Source organism: Haemaphysalis longicornis, unplaced genomic scaffold (genome assembly GCF_048455015.1).
Source record: "Haemaphysalis longicornis isolate Haplotype H1 unplaced genomic scaffold, Haemaphysalis longicornis Haplotype H1 scaffold_12, whole genome shotgun sequence".
In the NCBI taxonomy this organism is placed as follows: domain Eukaryota; kingdom Metazoa; phylum Arthropoda; class Arachnida; order Ixodida; family Ixodidae; genus Haemaphysalis; species Haemaphysalis longicornis.
Window position 1 is genome coordinate 21,258,227 of NW_027526225.1, and position 18,839 is coordinate 21,277,065.

Consider the following 18,839-nt stretch of genomic DNA (forward strand, 5'->3'; position numbering starts at 1 on the left):
CTTGCATTGGTTTGCTTGGACTGCGTATAGCTAGCGTAGAAATGTGCCACCACTTATTTTCCACCTCATAAAACCGCATATGCCACTGTGAGGCCTATCAATCAAGGTCCCAGAGTGGAGAGATTGCGAGCTGATGCTCAAGAGTGGAAGAACGAACCGGATAAGTCCCCACACATGGTTATAAAATATAAGGCGACCGATAAAGAAAGGAATGAAATAAAATAGAAAAAAAAAAAACAAGATAACCAAAAAACTATCCAAGCGATGCTCCCTGCACTGAGCACTACCACTCGCATTCATATTAGCAAAACGACTTTCAATTTTTCAACCCCTGCACTGAAAATGTTCCCACGCACACTGAAATTTTAAATATGGGTCTCACTATAAACACTTAACACCAAAAAAAAGTAAAAAATAAGGAAAAGCGAAAAAATGAGGCTGTAAAAAACTATTTACACTGCGACCGACCGTCTAATGTGCCACTCTATGATTAGTACGCTGGTAGGCACCCATAACAGCGAAAGAAAATGTAATTTGAAAATTTCGTGTCAGTACTCTTTTCACCTGTTATTACCGGTTGTTGTGATCTCGCATCACACCACTTGTAAGCCACGCAACCAGAAGAAAGAATCGGTAGCTGAAACGCTCGCGCTCATATGGAATCTACACATTGATGGCAACATATGGAACAAATGGCATCATATACCTCCCTTCCAGTAAAGTGCTCACTGCTCCCATTCCTCGGGTTTATGCCAACGGTCACCATTCCTCTGTGGCCACCCATTTACACCCGTATTTTCAAAAGGAATGTAAACATTTTGATTGCAATAAAAATGTCGTCATGTCGCCACTTTGTTAAAAACCTACGGAATTGCTGTAAATAATTATTTTCTGAAGAAATTTACCATGTACTGGTCTTTTATGACCTCTTGTTTTGTTTTTGTGCCATAGCCGTAACTTTCTTCCGAAAACCCCAGCATGTGTAAAAGTTCTTTTGCGGCTTCCTTATAAGCAGAACAGCAAAAGCGATAGCAAAAATACTTTTTCCATGCCTCACGGCAAATTCAGGCTAGAAGAGGTTCAGTCTCCCTTAAAAGCATGCATTGCATAAACGAGTGGGCAAAAGTTTGCACGACTGACCGCATCGTCAAACAAAAAGACGGCCACACAGCACTGTCCCCACCACAGCACTAACCAGTTCCTTGAGCATGTGGTCGAGCGAAAAGCAGGAGACCGTCCAGTGGTCGGGACCGTCGCTGGCCAAGTGCGCCACGATGCCCGCTGCAAAGTAGCTGACGTCGATGTGGCTTGAGTGCAGCAGGTCCCTGCAAGTAACACATACATCACAAGTCTCTTCTATTTGTCACTTTGGGCTGCCCACAACACCTTCAGGGCAGCTCCAAATTTTTTTTTTCCCATAGAGCATATACTCCAAAAGCATTTTTGCAGCGACCACAAACTGCTCAGAGCTGTTCTGGGCAGGTAAATGAAAGAAACTAAGTTTAACCCGTTCTGTGCATCGCGTTATCTGCAAATGACTAACTTGAGGCGTTCCGCAAGACCATCTCCTTATCCCCACCCTTTTTATTTGTACTTGATTCCTCAAATTCCCGCAGACGCGTCGAGTTCAATTGTGGGTGGCAAGAAGGGCAACATGGAAACTGAACAAAGTGGCTTCGATAATACAAACATTAACCGAAGGGGCAACGAAAAAACAACAAGGTAGTCATAAAAAAGGGTTGACACAAAAAAAATTTATTGTTGACACATCGGGTTAAATGATATCTTTGCATGCAAATTCGTAAGCAACATAGAATAATGTTGAGCAGTGAGAATATTTTTCCAGAGTAAAGCCATTTAATAGTTTCCAAGCTATCAAAGAGCTATCTACCACACACCCATCTATCAAAAATGCAAAGATGGGCCTGACTTGCTCCATCACGTAGACCATGGTTTCTCAAAGTGAGTTCCGCGGAACCTAGGGGTTCCGCAGGCCCCTCCTCAGGGTTCCGCGAGCCACTGATAAATTTTCCCTGGTTCCGCAGTGGCAAAGTATTATATGGTGAACTTGAGGTGCGATCGATCTAAGGAACCTCCATTACTCACGCCCGAGTGTCAGTAACCACATCTCGGCGCATAACAGAAACGCGCGAGCTGCGCAATATATCTCGCCAGCAGCTTGTAGCCAGCCAGACTCCGAAAACGGGCCACGTGGTTAAACTATTGCACTTGAATATCGGCCTTATATTACCCCCATGCGCATTTCTCCTGTTTGGAGATAGGTGCCGCTAGCGTACGCATTCGCGTAAAGTCGACGAAAACAAAAAAAAACGATACCCTTGCTTGCTTTTGAATTTATTGCACGTTAATGTAGCATGAACGGAATGAAAACTGGCTGGAGGGGGGGGGGGGGGGGGTTCCTTGGCACTTAACGGAACTTAGCAGGGTTCCCTGGGACCAACATGCTTGAGAACCCCTGACGTAGACGATAACTGTGTGTATAAAACAACAAGATATATATATAGGTACATGCTCAAAAACTAAAAGTTCTGGGAGAGATTTTTACGTTGTAAGTTAGGAGGCTGCAATGATGTTTTAAAGAACAACGGGTTGCAGACGCGGAAAGCCAGAAGGTCTCATCTGGGAACTCACTTCAAAATCCGAATAAGTTTGTCCTTCATGAGGTCACTCCGTAAGCTGGGCACCTCTGCGATGTTATTCTGCAAGGAAACCAGTACAGGGAATTGGGCACACATCCTCTTGTTCACCCAAAATTCCCAAAAAAGGGCTTCCCAAAATACATAAACATGAGGTTGTGTAATGCACATTCTTCCTTAAAACTCGCACCAAATAAGCTTGCGCAAAGACAAAAGAGCGTAAAAGGACCAAGTGTGAGATGCTTACCACAAGTCCAAGGACCTTGGTCTCCACGGCACTCTCACCAAGAAAGAGCTGAGGAAGAAAAAAAGGAGGACACAGACATCTCGTTTTCTCTTGGTATTGTTATCTTTCCGACCAGTTTCTCAGATTTTACATTTTTTCGCATCGATTTACGAAGAAAGAAAACAAGGGCTTCTGTATATTTCTGTTTGTAAGCCCCCCCCCCCCTTTTTTCCCGTAAACAAACTTGTTTTGCGGGAAAAAAAACAAAACTTGTTTGCGGTTGTGCTGGGGTTATCTGGTAGTACATTTTATTCACGGCGTAATCCGCGGTTTAAAATTGCGCCTAGGGAATTCGAAGTTTCAACAATAATAAAAATTCCCATAGTACAGTTAAACCTCCATATTATGAAAACTTAACTACCATAACAAAAACCTTGACATGATAAAGTAACAAGATTTATGCCCAATTCAACTTGATGTACTTTTAGCATCAACATACCTCGATACAAGAGACTTGATTGATTGACTGATTGATTGATTTATTGATTGAGTGATTGTAGGGTTTAACGCGCCGACGCAGCAAAGACGACGAGGCGCACCGTAGTGGAGGGCTCCGGATTAATCTTGACCACCTGCTGGGGATCTTCAACGTGCGCCAAAATCTCGTACACACGGGCATTTTTGCTTTTCGCCTCCACCAGAAAAGCGGCCACCGGGGCCGGGAGTTTAACCCGCGACCTCGTGCTCAGCAGCACAACGCCTTAAAGGGAAGGTGAAGCAGTTGTAGAATTAAAAGAAAAGTTGACTAGCAGCAAGTACACCTTGAATAGTTCCTGTGTACGAAATATTTTCGCAATACATGCAATAGAAGCGGCGCAATGAGCAAACAAAGGTGGCCCGATGCCCCGCCCCCATCTCGCCGCGCGATGCCGGAAGACCGAAGAGCGCGGGCGAAAACCGGCTGAAAAACGTCATACCTGGACTTCCGGCCGGATCGGCCACCTCGGCCATGCTCTTTTCGCCGTGTTTGCTTGTGAATGATACTTGTTGTTGTTGTGGTTGATAGCACTCATTTGTACAATTTTCGTGTTCAAAAAGTATGCACGAACGCCAAACGAGGCATACGTTATCATGCTGTATTCCTAAGCAGAATAATGCCACGCCGGGATGCTTGATAACATACGGAAGCGACAGCCGAGGTGGCTGTGCTTGATGACAGAGAATATACAACACCACGTTAAATACTTTGTAAACCGCTCCAATGCGTTTTTTTTTTTTTTTGATGCGACAGACGTGAATGTTCACATTAGATTCTAGATTTAGGAAGGATGGGAAATACTGCTGTACTTTGGCCGGGGATGTTTCGTTCCATTCCAGAAACCAAGTCACATTTGTTCAGGAAATACTTGTTTCGCTAAACGCGTCGGTTTTCTTTCCCTATGGGCTCAGGACAGTGTTCAAAAAAACAATTTTTTGGCGAAACTAAAACAAGGGGCCAATCCTGATAGAAGTTCTCTCCCGGCTAAGAGGTAAACAGTATTCCTACAAAGTAAAAGAACCAAGACAACCAGATTACTTATTTTGCAAGTATACATGTCACGATTAGGTGATGTTTGTCTGGAATTAAAAAAAGAACACCACTCCGAACCACCACCGTGCCATAATCTGTGTTGACTGCGGGGGCCTAATTTTTTGCCCAAGATTCCGTGTGGCTGCATATTATAACCTGGCAAGCACTTGTTGTCACTGAACCTCAAGTGTGCTCCAGTGATAGTCGGGGATATATATAATGATGATATAAAAAATTAGGGGCGAAGAGTAAATATACGGCCTCTGTCCGACTAGTGCGGTAAATGCTTAAATCTAGAAATGCTGAAACAGGCCAACGATTCATTATCACAAACGTTTGGTGATTGTTATCTAAAGTAACGTAACTACAACGTAACTGCCTTGTCCGACTGGTCTGTTAATTATAACGAGGTGGCCGTAATATTGTAGCAGAATGCGCAACGCACAAGCGAAAATCAAGCCCTACTACAGCCAATAATGCTGAGCAGGCACTAGTATGCTGCAGTGTTTTCAGAATAAATGCATGTGAAGCAGTAAGACGCCACTCATCGAAGTGCAGCTAGCAATCGCGGAGACTCCGTAGCGCCGCTGCCGAAATGGCGTGCGCGTGTGAGTCTGTGTACGGGGATGAGTAACGGGGCTGGGGTGGGCGACAACGAACAAAGGAAATGCGGAAGCAGAGTCTGCTTGTTGGTTTATGCGTGTACCGGCAAGATGTGTCTCGCATATACGTTTACAGCGCATGAACGATATTTTTTCGAGCAGTGCACGTACGTGCTTTTCGCTGGTAGATTGTTTTTAAAACGCCCATTAATCTTCGGCATAAATGGTTTTGTGTATAATAAAAAACAGTTAAGGCAGTACCTAATATTAACACAAGGTATAAAATCCCCCAATGCTGGTTGCCTAATTCAAAAATATTTTGATGGAACCCACTAGTCGACGTCACAGTCACTGCTTTGGGGTTCTCTGTCGTGTAAAGCAAATTTAAGCTCCAAGATAATTGAACCAACAGCACGGGAAATTATAAAACAACTTCCAGTCATGTGCGAAAATTAAACTGCAAGCTAAATTGCCGCAAAGGCAACCGTGCGATCGTTCGCAATGCTTCCGACAACCCGCGCGGCCGAAGGGTGTCTTCCTTTGACGTCATGACGGGCGCAACCAATCAGGGGCGTCAAAAGACGAAAAGCGCGCGTCTTTCAAACGGGGCCGCGCTTTTTGCAAGACAAATGCCACTTGGACTCATGTACGATAAATTTCAATGTGATATTCAGAATCAGCGCGCAAGAAACTATATAACTGTTAATCTAACTCAAATTTTTTGGAAAGCGCTTCAGCTTCCCTTTAACCACTGAGCCACCGTGGCAGGTTCGATACAACAGACACTTTGTTATAAGGGCCATTTGAATGAAAAGTGCTTGGCTGGTACTTCTATGTTCGCCACGTTAGCAACATTGCATACAAAAGACCTTGGTTATAAGAGACATGTTTCCTGGGTACCTTGAGTGCCTCTTGTAACGAGGTTTTACTGTAACAGAATGTTTCTTTCATGTAATTTTTGATATAATGAAGCCTGTGGCAGTACCACTTTTATCTACCAGAGTTGAACAGCCTCCGATTGGCGTCAAAATCGCGCACACCATACTGCATAGTCCAATGACCTGTGCGAATCAGGTGCGGAGGATAGGTCACAAATTACTTCAAAAACTATCGTGAATAAGTGCTTACAACTGGCGAGTAAACTGGCATTGTTGGCCCATTCAAGTGTCAACTTTCTATCGAACAAAATTTCAGTATAATGAAGTAAACTGCCAATGTTAACGACATTGCCATATTGAGGTCTAACAGTAGTGACCACTTCCAAAAACCAGCAGAAAAAAAAAGACGCACCTCGAGAACAGTGAGGAAGAGTTCCAGGCCTCCCTTCGAGAGGAACACCGAACAAGTCTTTGGGGACTCGTCTGAAAACAAGGAATACGAACAAACGTTGGCACAGTTTGAGGTATAGACGTCAAAATGAGGCGACGGCTATGAAACTTCAATTTGATGGCAGCTACATAGAGTCTACGTGATGATTTGGCAAAGCAGCGAGCTTTGACCAGATTTAGGGTTCAAGCACTAACTCTCAAGAAAAATGGCAAGCCTAAATGACTTTCAATGTTTCAAGTGTGTTCACCACTCTTTAAACAACAGCAAATGTGCCACTCTTGTCGGCACCATCATGTTTTCAACTTTAAGGGGGGACGTGGCAAGTAAAACTATTTTTGTTAATTATGGACCAAATTTAGTCAAATTAGGAGATTTTATGGAGTTAACTAACCTTATAACAAAACTTCAATCAGTTTAAAATTATCTTCTATACTTTTTGAATTACCAGACTAATTACCTTCACAGAGCTGTCACAAGATTAATTAACTAATTAGGCAAGAACTCAACAAGATTTTTGTGTCAGCATCACCAGGAAGGTCCATTCTGTGCAAGTAAGCTATTTGATTATTGCTTTATTTCCTTTAAGTATCCAAAAAGAAAGACATAAGTTTCACTTTCTTTTTGACATGAGACTATTTCTGATTTTGAAAGGAAGGTGAAACTTTTCTTGTTCTTTCTTTATGCCTAAAGGATATAATGCAATAATCTAATAGCTTCCTTGCACAGAATAGACATTTCTGATCACACTGACGCAAAAATCTACAGTGGAATCTCGGTGATACGAATTCGGTTGGTACGAATTTCGTTGTGATACGAATTTTCGAAATTTCCCGGCCAAAATGCATTGTGTGCAATGTAAAAAAATTCGGATGATCCGTACGCATTTATCACTCCGGTGCGGGTGATACGAACGCGCGAGCAGACGACTGCGGCGTGGACGGGAGGCGGGAGTGTTAGTGCGGCCGTGCGGCCTTGGTTGTGCGTGGGCACGAAAGCATTAGTCCTCCCCCGTTGGCGGTAATCCTCCTCGTGGGGAGGTGCTGTTCCGAACGAACCGAAAGTTTCGCCCTCTCGATGCCTGTTCTTTCTCCCTCCCTTATTTTATCTCCCGCCGCAGTCTCTTCTCTCTGTACCTTTCGTTTCCGCTGGCTGCAGCTCGGGTGCCTCTAGCTTCCTTTTTTTTTTTTGTATTATACGTCTTGATTAAACCGCGGCAATCAAGCGTTCCCTCAATTCTGAGGGCGAATACCCTCGCCATTTTGCCTTCGCATTCCTCGCTTACGTCTATGCCCCGCGCTCGACCTATCCTGTTGTCGCCTTGCCTGCGCCACTTGCGCGTCTATTATGTTGAAGCGTGAACCGTATGGAGCGTTTTCTGCTCACGAAAACACGCCGCAGGCGCGCTGACGCCGCCGCGAATACGACCCGCATGCTGCGCGCGGCGGCAACATGGCGGCGTCACCGGCCGCGAAGTGGTGCGGGTAGCTCGACCGACCGCTTCTGATCGCTCTTTAAGATGCCAGTTAAGAAACAAATGAAGTCGCTTGTACAGTAAAGCAGCTGATAATGTGGGCGAAAACGACACTACAAAGCATCGTCCGCGCGCTTAGGGAAAGCGCCGATCAAATATCCGCATCCGCTACCGTGGTAAGCCTAAACATCTCCGGCGGGGCCGGCGGGCTGTCCGGAGCGCTTTCAAACTGCCGCCGTAAAAAGCGCGCCTCCCCAATGGAACAAGTCGGCAGGCTACCCCCACTGCCGTGCGCGTAGCGCATCATTTTCCGAGCGAGGTAGAATCTGACGCAGGGGCGAAATCGTCGACGCAGGCGTGAAAATAACGCACGCGCAACGCCGACGCGCACGAATTGCATGCCGTTCACGCTTGTGTTCGTGAGCGTGCGTCGCGTCGGCAATGAGCGCGCGTTCTTTTGACGCCCGTGTCGACGATTTCGCCCCTGCGTCAGATGCTACTGATGCTACCTCGCTCGGAAAATGATGCGCGGCAGTGGGAGGAGCCTGCCGACTTTCGCCAATGGGGAGACGCGCTCTTCAGGGCGGCAGTTTGAAAGCGCGCGCAGCAGCTGGCTGTGCCACCTCCGCGGCGGATATTTGGCGCGGATATTTTATAGTGCAGTTTTCTCCAACACTGTCAGCTCCTTGTCACCGCATGAACAATTTAGTTTACATCTTGAGCTGCGTTTTAACAAAAGGTTAGATGCGGTCGCTGAAGCTACCTGCACCTCTTCACGCAAGAGCCGACGCCATGTTGCCGCCGCATGCGCGGCACATTTCCATTTTTTCTCGTTTTCTGATGATACGAATTTTCGGGTGATACGAATATTTTTGCCGCCCCTTGAAATTCGTATGACCGAGATTCCACTGATGTTGACTTCTTGCCTAATTAGTTAATTATGCTGATTGCAAGATTTAGGTAATTAGTCTTCTAACTTAAAAACTATAGAAGGTATCTTTAATCTGATTTCAGTATTTTTATTAGAACGAATAGCTACATAAATTCTCTTAATTTGATTCAATTTGGTCCATAAATAAAAAAGTCATTTTACTTGCCACGTCCCCCCTTAACCCTTCGCAATCCAGAACTTTTACCCACTTTCCGGCCGTTCCAGTCCACAACTATTTTGCTAGTTTCTGGCGCCACAAAAAAAAAAAAAAAAAAAAAAAAAACTGCAAGATATTTATTTTTTCTCTTGCGTTATGCTTGCAACCCCTTTACCGATATCTGAGTGGCGTGCGAAACCGCTCGAAGCATTCTCCTGGGTGCAGGCCAGGGTTGTTATGGCAGGTTTTAGAGAGAAAAAAAACAGTTTCCCTCCTGCCTCCTCTCGTTTTTCTATAGCTACAAACAGCACAGTCCTCACTGTTTAGGCCTGGGGGCTTGTAGATGAAATGACTCGTACTATCTACCCTTTCCTCGTACTCCATACGTGCAGACGGGCCCCACTTTTTGGCTCGGGCCCTCAGATCACCCACCAGCTGTTGGGCGAGCTGTCGGGTGAAAATATCATTCCTTACCCGTCAGGTTCCAGAGTGCACTCAGTGTGAACTTCATCATGATGTCAACCTCGTGGGTGAACACTTTGGTCTTCACAATGCGTAGCAGGCGCTCCATGTACTCCGGCTTGGCACCCAGCGAGGAGGTCTCCGACGTCGAGATCTGCGCCAGAAAAGGCGGGGCAGTGATTTAGAGATCCATCACACAAACTACGAACTGGAATCTTCACAATCACCTAAACATCGCAGTTCTATAACATTATCATTTTTCTTTTTGTCCAACACTTGTGCTGGTGCTGCCCCACTCTCTTACGCCCTAATGGTGGGCCTGTTAGGTATATGGTTGTGCTTATGGGCTGGACATCATCACCATTTCGTTTCTTTACTTGCAAGCCTAACTTAAAACGAATCCTTTGCTTTGCAGTCGTTATGGCCTGAGAAAAAGTGTCCCAGCTAGACAACCCGAAAGACCGAAAACTTCACAACCACTGAAAGAAACACTAACAACGTGCGTTTCAGTAAAAGTGCAATGGCATTCTCACAAGTATTTTAATTCAGTGTCTAAAAAGCCACATCAAAATGGCTATGGTTCTTGCATCAATGCTCGACACTTTAAGAAATCATTGCGATGGAAATATTGCCTCGTACTCTCTTGGCAAAGCAAATAAAAACTGAGCGGTTCTTTTCACCTTAATTACTTCGGCCAACCATATAATTCAAAAGTCAAAAGCTATAAAATAGAATGTGCGTAAAAATATTACATGGTTTATGTGGTTAATTTCCAGGATGTATCTTTTTTTTTTTTTTTCAGATTTAACCAGAATTTGGACAACAGCCTGACACGGTGCTAAGCTCTGCTACTCAAAAGAAAATAAAAGAGAATAAAAGAAGAAAAAAATACAGATTGCAGGTTTTACAGTTTCTAGTGAGAAGATGGGGAAGAGAGGAGAGTCCTCCAGATTTTTTTCAGAGCGAACATAACACATTCTGTTCCAAAACGTCTTGTTTTTCGGCCTTACACCCTTAGAGCCCAGTCACACTTTACTCTGTAGTATTTGGCTGTACAAATCAAATCGTTCGCTCAATTTCCCCAAAAACCTTTTCCTGCTCTTAGGGGTGAAAGGGAGATGGGTAAAGGGCAGCGTCGATGTGATCCATCGTCAAATCAACCTTCTCCCAGGAGTGTGACTCGTGAGCTTATTCCTCTAGCTTTCATACACGCCTCGCTTTCTTTAAGATTATTTTTGTCCAGCTTCCTCAGTTAGCCGTGTGCTGAGAAGTGCAGCGTCACGTGAGTCGTGACACGTGATCCCCTCCCTGCCACACGCTCACCTTGGCAGCAAGGATGGAGCAGATGGCGACCGACATGCGGTTCATGGAAGGGTCGTCAAACGCCAGGAGCGAGTCCATCACGAGCCGGGCACAGTGATACCTGTCGAAGGTCTGTTGCCGAAAGAGAAAGAGGAACAATCACCCCCTCCAGTTGAATAAGAAAGCTAGCTTTGCTTTGGGTACCAGATACCAAGCAGCAAGTTCGAAATTTAAGATGTTAAGTGTCATGCGACGGATCAGCAAACAGCTAAGGATGACAGTCGCACACGTTGGTATGGTTTCGTTATAAGGTACAGTGCAATCCCAGTGATACGAATCTCCCTGGGTAGTGAAATAATGTTCGTATCATCCAAAATTCGCATATAAGCAAAAATGAATAAAACACGCAAAAATGCGTACAGAACTGGCGTATTTGCTTCATCCACTTGCACCTGCAAAAACTGTTACGAAAACGTTTTCTTTGCTATGAAATTGTTGAAAGACTCTTAGAAACTTTGCTTTCCAATCAATTTTGATGAAACTTCATGGACTACTTCAGTTTGTTTAGCTGATTTCAAATATCCAATTAGTTGTGATGCAAGGTGATGATGGTTGGATGTTTATGGCGCAAGGCCAACTGGGGCAAAGAGCGCCAAAACAATAGTCATATATGAGGGGTGAAACCTTAAACCCTAAGTAAAGTCAGCAAAAACAAAAGTAAAATCACAAAACGACAATGAGCATGGCTGGTGTATAGGGCCAGATTTCATGATGCGTGATAGGAAATGAGGTTAAAAAACTTGACGTCTGACAAATACTCAAACACACGTTTCAAGGAAACAATGGCATCGTCACCTAGGAAAAACGATGGATGTAGGGGAATATGTTGTCTGTAGAGTTCTCTGAAGTGTTTGTGTCGTGTTGTGTGAAGTGCCTTGCATGTGATTAGTATGTGCACTATGGATAGGGCCTCTCCGCACCTGCTGCACTGGGGTCTAGAAGATCCCGTCAGCAGATACGAGTGCGTTGCATGGGTGTGCCCTATCCGCAGCCTACCCAAGGCAACTTCTGTGTGTCTGTTGCGTGTGTCAGTGGTGTATGGTCCCAAGCGTGGTTTTATAACGTGTAACTTGTTATCTGTCTGTTCACTCCAGTGTGTTTGCCATGTTCTACGCAAGTGTTGTCTTATGTGTGGCTTGAGGTCTGTATATGGTACGGTTGTTATGTCTACAGTGTTCCTGAGTGCAGCAGCAGCTGCCCTCTCGTCTGCCAACTCGTTTCCAGCGATCCCAGCGTGTCCTGGGACCCAGCAGAGGAGCAGCTGATGCTTCTGCGCATACACAGACATGATAGTGTTAAATACAAGATTAACTATGTGGTTTTTGGGGGGTGTATGCGATGACAGTGCACGAACAACACTCAAGGAATCTGTGTAGATGATAGACTTTGGAATTTGATTTTCAAGTATGTGTCGTACAATCAGTAAAATTCCATATGCTTCTGCTGAAAAAATTGTTGTGTGGACGCTCATGGTTCTGGCTGCACTGAAATTTGGACCATGAGCAGCGCAGGAGACCATAGTGGAGGTTTTAGACGCGTCACTGTAAAATTCTGCAAGTGGGTATTTAAACTGCAGAGACAGAAAGTACTGCAGTATTGCAGCTCGCGGTACCCGATTTTTGTCAAGTTTCATAAAAGAAAGGTCGGAGGACACAGGACGAACTTTCCAAGGAGGTAAAATGTCTGAAAAGGATGATCTGTACACATCTAAAAACGAAGCGCTCAGATCCGAGGCTCGCTCTCTCACTCTAAGTGAAAAGGGCAGAGGAACGGATGGGCGATTTACAAAAAGCTGTGATGCAAGGTAATTAGTTTTGGAGTTAGCTAAAAATCTCCCTAATTGTTCTAACATCTACGTTTTAAGTACTCCTGCTAGCCAGATAAATATAACACTAATTAAACAACTACTGAAACAGAAAATGCAAAATCTCCTTTCCTTATTAGATGGTTCAAACGTTCAGCTTCACAGCGAAAAAAAAAAAAAAATCTTCCTAGCTGCACGTGCATACATACCGTATTTACTCGCATAATCCTCGCACTTTTTTTTCGGAAAAGTCAATGTGAAGTTAGGGATGCGAGAATTATGCGGGGGAAAAAAATTCGGTGCACAGTGTTGCCAATTTGCCTTCTGCCAATCCCGCTAAATGTAGCGGTCGTTTTTTGTATATGTAAGCTCAGTGTTGCCAACAGCAGCTATTTCTTTTTATCTTATCGTAAACAGTCTCCCGTTGATCAGCGTTCATGAAATTGCCGCGAGGCACGCCGAAGTGCTTGCCGGCGACGCGGTTGCTGTGTTCGATCGCGTACTCTATCGCTTTCAATTTGAAAGTGGCAGTGTAGCTGGCGTTCTTCCCCATGGCGAAACGGCACCAAGCACAAAGCAAACAGATTGGCACCAAGCATAAAACAAAGCGATCAAAAAGTTCTCATAATGGCAGCGAGCTATCCACCACTGATGCGAGTGACTCACTGACTGCTGCTGCTCAACGACGGGACCACAACGGCGACACGACGACACGACAGCGGGCTGCGCGAACGCCGTCTAGTTGCGCGCATGCGAAACCGGCTCAAGGACAGTGTGAGTAGCGTGTTTGAGCGCCTGTTAGGGTGTAGCCGTGCAGGTGGTTAGGGCTCCTGGATGGCCTTGAATACACAGCGCTCTCCGCCGAACGGAGAGGCGGCGGGGGAGGGCGCGTGTTGGAGAGCGCATGCACCATGCGGGTTTCGCGAGCAGGCAACGTTCGCCGCTGCAAAGTTGGTGGTGCGAGGATTATGCGAGGAACCAAAAAATCCAAGTTTTGCTGGCTCACATTAGGGGTGCGAGGATTACGCGAGTGCGAGGATTACGCGAGTAAATACGGTACTAGGTTTTTACCTCTCGAGAATTTCCTATCATTTGCGCTACCGCTTGTGGCGTGGAAAAGGGGAATTATAAAAAAAATTGTAATTTTTTTGTTTAAATCAGGCCTCTATGGCTTTTATATGTACCTGGTACTGTTCCAAGTACCGAATTCTCAGAGAAAAAAACTGCAAATCAAGATAAACTAAATCCCCCCCCCCCAAAAAAAAAAGCTTTTTGGGGGCAATTTTTCAGACCCAAAGGCCCTTGCGCCACCTTAAGAAACGCTTGCCTATTTCTTCACTTGTGCAGTAGCCATACAGTAAATGAACTTCAATATAATTTACACAGTTTTTTTTGCATCCGTATGAACGCAATACATGTCAGCAAGCGAACAAAGCACGCGAAGCGGGGATGCTTTCTTAACAAGTCTTCGGACTACGTTTTTCCGATCAAAAATGGAACAGCCTTATTATATGAGAGTTAATAAAATTCACATACCCACTTTCTCCTTCATGTGAAAAAAATAAAAGGCGAAAAAAATAAAAGGCAGCCAGAGCTCCACAAAAAAGCAGCCGGAACTACCGAGACACTGGCATAGTCATTCATGACCAAATAGGTGCGATAATTTCCAATAAACACCAATGTAGCCCACTTCTGAGTTTGCGAGCACAAAAAAACTTGCTGCAATACGATTTTTATCCTAACAGACGTGCACACGGCAATACGGTTTGGGAAATTCGCATTACAGCCCATTTTAAAGCCATTTTCCCGTGCCCTTTCTGGCCGCTGAATGACTACAGCAATAGTGGCCTCACACTACTCTTCTTAAAGCTGCAAATGCTAATTATCAATGACAGTGACTGGAACCAAACTCTGCAGCATCATAGAGTTGTCTTAGCAGCAAATTGTTGTCTAATTCGTTTTTAAACACGCAAATTACAACGCGAGCCAGAGCCCTTTTCCGAGACAATTTTATTGCTGCAGTGGCACTCGTTGAATTGTAGCATCTATTGTGACTCCGAAATGTAGTCGTAACAAGTAAATTTAAGCCTACTAAATGCAACGTACTCCAGCCAGAAAATTTTTCAAATTCTTATCATACTAAAATTTGTATTAGCTGTGATCGTACCAATGGGATTGATTGACTTGATTGTATCTGAGGTTCAACGCACAGCCTCTACACAGGCGATGATGTGCGCCGTAGTGGAGGGCTCCGGATTAATTTCTACCACCTGGAGATCTTTAACGTGTGCCGAAATCTCGTACACACGGGAGTTTTTGCTTTTCGCCTCCATCAGAAAAGCGGCCGCTGCGGCCGGGAATCGAACCCACATCCCCCGGCTTTATCAATGGGATTGCACTGCAGCGCAACAGATGGGATGGGGCTGCCGTCTGCTGTATGCAGACAAGTTGTTTGTTCACGGCAAACAACTACCAGAGAAAAGTCCAATGTGCGCAAAAGTGCTCGATATTCTTGAGGAGTCCCAATCTCACAAATCATTATCATTATCTTGTAATTTTCAACTCGCACTGCGCTCCGTTGTGGGCTAAGGATAAAGTATATCTAAGATGCACGATCTAGCTCAGTCACCATAAAAAATTATTAACTAACAAAAAAGTCGAAAAAGTGCAAATGCAAAAAGTGCTAAAAAGTGCAAAAGTGCATGAATGGCAGCCTACGCACCACATCCTGGAGTATCCGATCACTGCATAGCGTCAGCAAGGTGTTTTTCTGGAGCTGATGACGACCGCAGGAAAGAGAGGGAGAGAGAAAAAAAAGTGAGCCTTTAGTAATGACCGCCAGTGGTACCAACACTGCATGTAAGTACATTAGAGAGACTACAGATAATTACAATGTTAACGAATGTGCGCTATCTTGAGCGAGTAAGCACTAACAAGTCTTTGAAAACAGCAGAAAACAAAGAGCAATGAGATCTTTGTTCTGAACTACATTTTTGTCATCAGAAATGCCCCGATATTTACAAAGACCATCTACAGAAATTACAATCCTAGCAAAAACTGCCGTACAGAGAGCTGACAAATAATGAGAGAGTGAAAGAGAATGAGGCTTTTTAAAATTTCTCTGCACGTAATTCCAGTAACATATCTCAAGCTTTTCCAGAGTTTGGAAAATTAACTCATGCGGTCTCAGATATAGGAGGCACATTTAAAAAATTACTGCATGTTTACCGACATTCAGATGTACATCTCTTTTAATGTATTGAACGTCCATGTTATTGAAGACAGGACAGTCCACAGAAGTTCAACTTTAACACTACCGCACGGCTCATCAGATACCTATTTGAAATTGGTTCCTCTGTGAACAAGCACAAGGATGTTACACATTACGGTCAAGGAACATTAAATATTCACAGAGCCAGTCCTGAACTGCACAAACAGTTAGAAATCAATCTGGGGGGGACAACTATTTCTATGCTACTCCGAAATCATGCTTGTACCAGAATAACGGTTGTACATATTTATACTGTGCACTATGGGTACTAAGAACACCGCAGATAAGCAATTATAGAATCAAGCCAGGAAGCAAATCAACCTGCGAAACAAGAAGCAGAAAAGTGTTCATTGCTTCCCTTTTTAACGCGTAGGCATTCTTTGCCCCGAGCACCCCCACAGCCAGGAGCGTGCAACGCCCTGCATTTCCACAAAAATGCCGATTTCGCCAAAGTTTTAAATGTAATCGTTAGAATAACGTAAATGGAGATAATTGGTTGAACGAAATTTTGAAGAACTAAGAAATACCAAAAATATTAAAAAATTGTGGTAAATGTCAAAATGTATATCGCATGGCATTTACACAATATTGAAGATTTCACGATTGCATGGCATTTCTACAATATTGAAGATTTTGCGAAGGTTTCACCTGTAATCATTACAATTGCATAAATGGAGATTATTGGTTGAATGAAATTTTGAAAAACCAAGAATATAAGAAAAATATAAAAATATTACGGAAAATGGCAAATCGTGTAACGCCCTGCATTTCCATAATATTGCAGATTTCGCAGAAGTTTCAAACGTAACTGTTAAAATAACACAAATGGAGATAAGTGGTCAAGCAAAATTTTGAAAAAAAAAAAAAAATTAAAAAATACAATACAAAAAAATTACGGAAAATGTCACAACGTATACGCACAGCATTTCTACAATAATGTAGATTTTGTGAAAGTTTCCCCTGTAATCGTTATAATTGAGTAAATGGAGCTAATTGGTTGGATGAAATTTTGAAAAACTAAAAAGATAAGAAAAAAATAAAATAATTATGGAAAATGGCAAACCACGTAACGCCCTGCATTTCCACAATATTGCAGATTTAGCCAAAGTTCCGAATGTGATCGTTAGAATAACGTAAATTGAGATAATTGGCCACGCAAAATTTTGAAAAAATAAAAATAAGAGAAGTATTAAAAAATTCTGGAAAATGGCAAAACGTATAACCCATGGCACCACAATATTGAAGATTTCGCAAAAAAAGTTTCACCTATAATCGTTATAATTAGTGTAATTGGAGTTAATTGGTCGGACAGGATATAGAAAAAAACAAAATTTGGCTAGAAAATACACTCAAGACAGACGGCATAAGAATGCTACATTCGTAGATAATGCTCTAAATTTCTGCAGAATTATTTTCTACTTGTGCTTATTGACATTTATGCTAAAGAGAGAAAAAAGTCTCAACATTTATGGCGGATAAATTATAGAGTGTAAAAGTCAGCCAGCATGCCAACGAAAACATTAGAAAAGCAAAAAAAAATCACACATTCACAGTTCCACCCAGTTTGAATAAATTATATTACTCTGATTTACGTGGCAACTGCAAAGCACCTCAATATTCACAACATATTCCTGTAGGCTTTACTAAGTTTCAACAGGATGTTGCTCGGAATGTTTTCTAGGCTCAGCTCTGCTTCTGATGTTCTTGCCTCACAAAAGGGAGCACTACAGTCATACATGCTGAGGTAAATGAATCAAGAAACCGTTTTAGACAATCCACCAACAGCAGTGATGAACTAAATAGGGTCTTGCAGGAAGTTAAGGGAGGGTGGAAAAAGGACTTAAAGCGAAAACATTCTCACAGTTACGACAATAAAAATTCACAGACATTAGTAGTTTCTCATTCTGATTGCAGATATAAATTTTGTTTTTGAGTAAAAGAAACCTTTTTTAAAACTGATTCACATTTCTAGATTTATTTGGCAACAGCTTTCTGAACCCTTTAAGCCCCATTTTTTTATTTATTTCATGAAAAACAATGTTCTCTGAATGTTTTCTCAATGATTAGGGCTCCATAAGCCCACATACAAAAAACAGAGCTGGTAGTTCAAGTATTAACTGACCTATTAATGAGCCAACACACTCGAACATCTGGCAATTAAAAAATTTATGTTGAGCAGAAACATCTTTTTTGCATGTTTTTGTAAATTTTATGACCACATGAGCCTGATAACAAAAGGTGAGCTTCATAGTGCGCATATCTATAGATTTACAAGCTTTTGAGTAAAACTAGGAACTCCATTTTTTTACGCCTCAACGTCGTAGTTTTGTCTTCTCCACAACCTCTTCTTTGTAGAGTCCAGCTCACACTAAAACGCAACAATAGTGATGTTTATCGCAATAGGCATGCCAGAAAACTAGAAATTTCGGATTTGTTCTCCATGCGCCATGGTGTCAACTGACACCGCCAGGGAAAAAAAAAAAGAAAACTGCAGCTGAACATGGTACCAGTGAACTGGGCACAATTAAGTCAAGGTCTCTGAGCCGCTCGCTGCTGCTGCACGTACTCCGCCAGCGGATCTTCTATTTGGGAATATCGCCCCCTCTTTGGTCCACAGAACCCTTTCTGTGTTGCCTTGCTTGCGAAAAGTTTCTATTTCTGTTGGCGCCAGTCCTGCACGCGAGTGTGCGAACACTGAACGCATGTGATGTGGCCCGATTTCCATCGCTTCCCGCGCACAAGATTACTTTCTTCTTGAACGCAGCAGCACGGTGAACCCGCCGTGTCTTTGCTGTGGGAAATTCCATGGCGGAAAGAACAGAGGAACGCAAAAAAAAAGACTACGCAGACAACAAAGGCATATTTGCACCGACTACAAAACGCTGGCTACACGTTCAGTAGTCAAGCAGCCATCTTGAGACGTTGATGGCGATACAGCGCCGCAGTTTTGAGTCGTACCCGACTGTAACAAGCTTGTGATTTTGGGACCTATTTTTC

At 43.5% G+C, this 18,839-nt stretch overlaps 1 protein-coding gene across 2 annotated transcripts in view; it reads right to left on the reverse strand.

Annotated features, from left to right (window-relative positions):
• Positions 1 to 18,839, reverse strand: part of LOC144162472 (protein zyg-11 homolog B-like) — a 63,118-nt gene that overhangs the window by 15,446 nt on the left and 28,833 nt on the right. For both annotated transcript variants that reach the window (XM_077693012.1, XM_077693011.1), the window contains exons 9-15: positions 15,294 to 15,347; positions 10,729 to 10,839; positions 9,418 to 9,559; positions 6,346 to 6,416; positions 2,905 to 2,952; positions 2,653 to 2,720; positions 1,196 to 1,325 (exon numbers count right to left, since the gene is read on the reverse strand). In XM_077693012.1, coding sequence (XP_077549138.1) covers positions 1,196 to 1,325; positions 2,653 to 2,720; positions 2,905 to 2,952; positions 6,346 to 6,416; positions 9,418 to 9,559; positions 10,729 to 10,839; positions 15,294 to 15,347 — 624 coding nt within the window. The remainder of the gene's footprint in view (positions 1 to 1,195; positions 1,326 to 2,652; positions 2,721 to 2,904; positions 2,953 to 6,345; positions 6,417 to 9,417; positions 9,560 to 10,728; positions 10,840 to 15,293; positions 15,348 to 18,839) is intronic.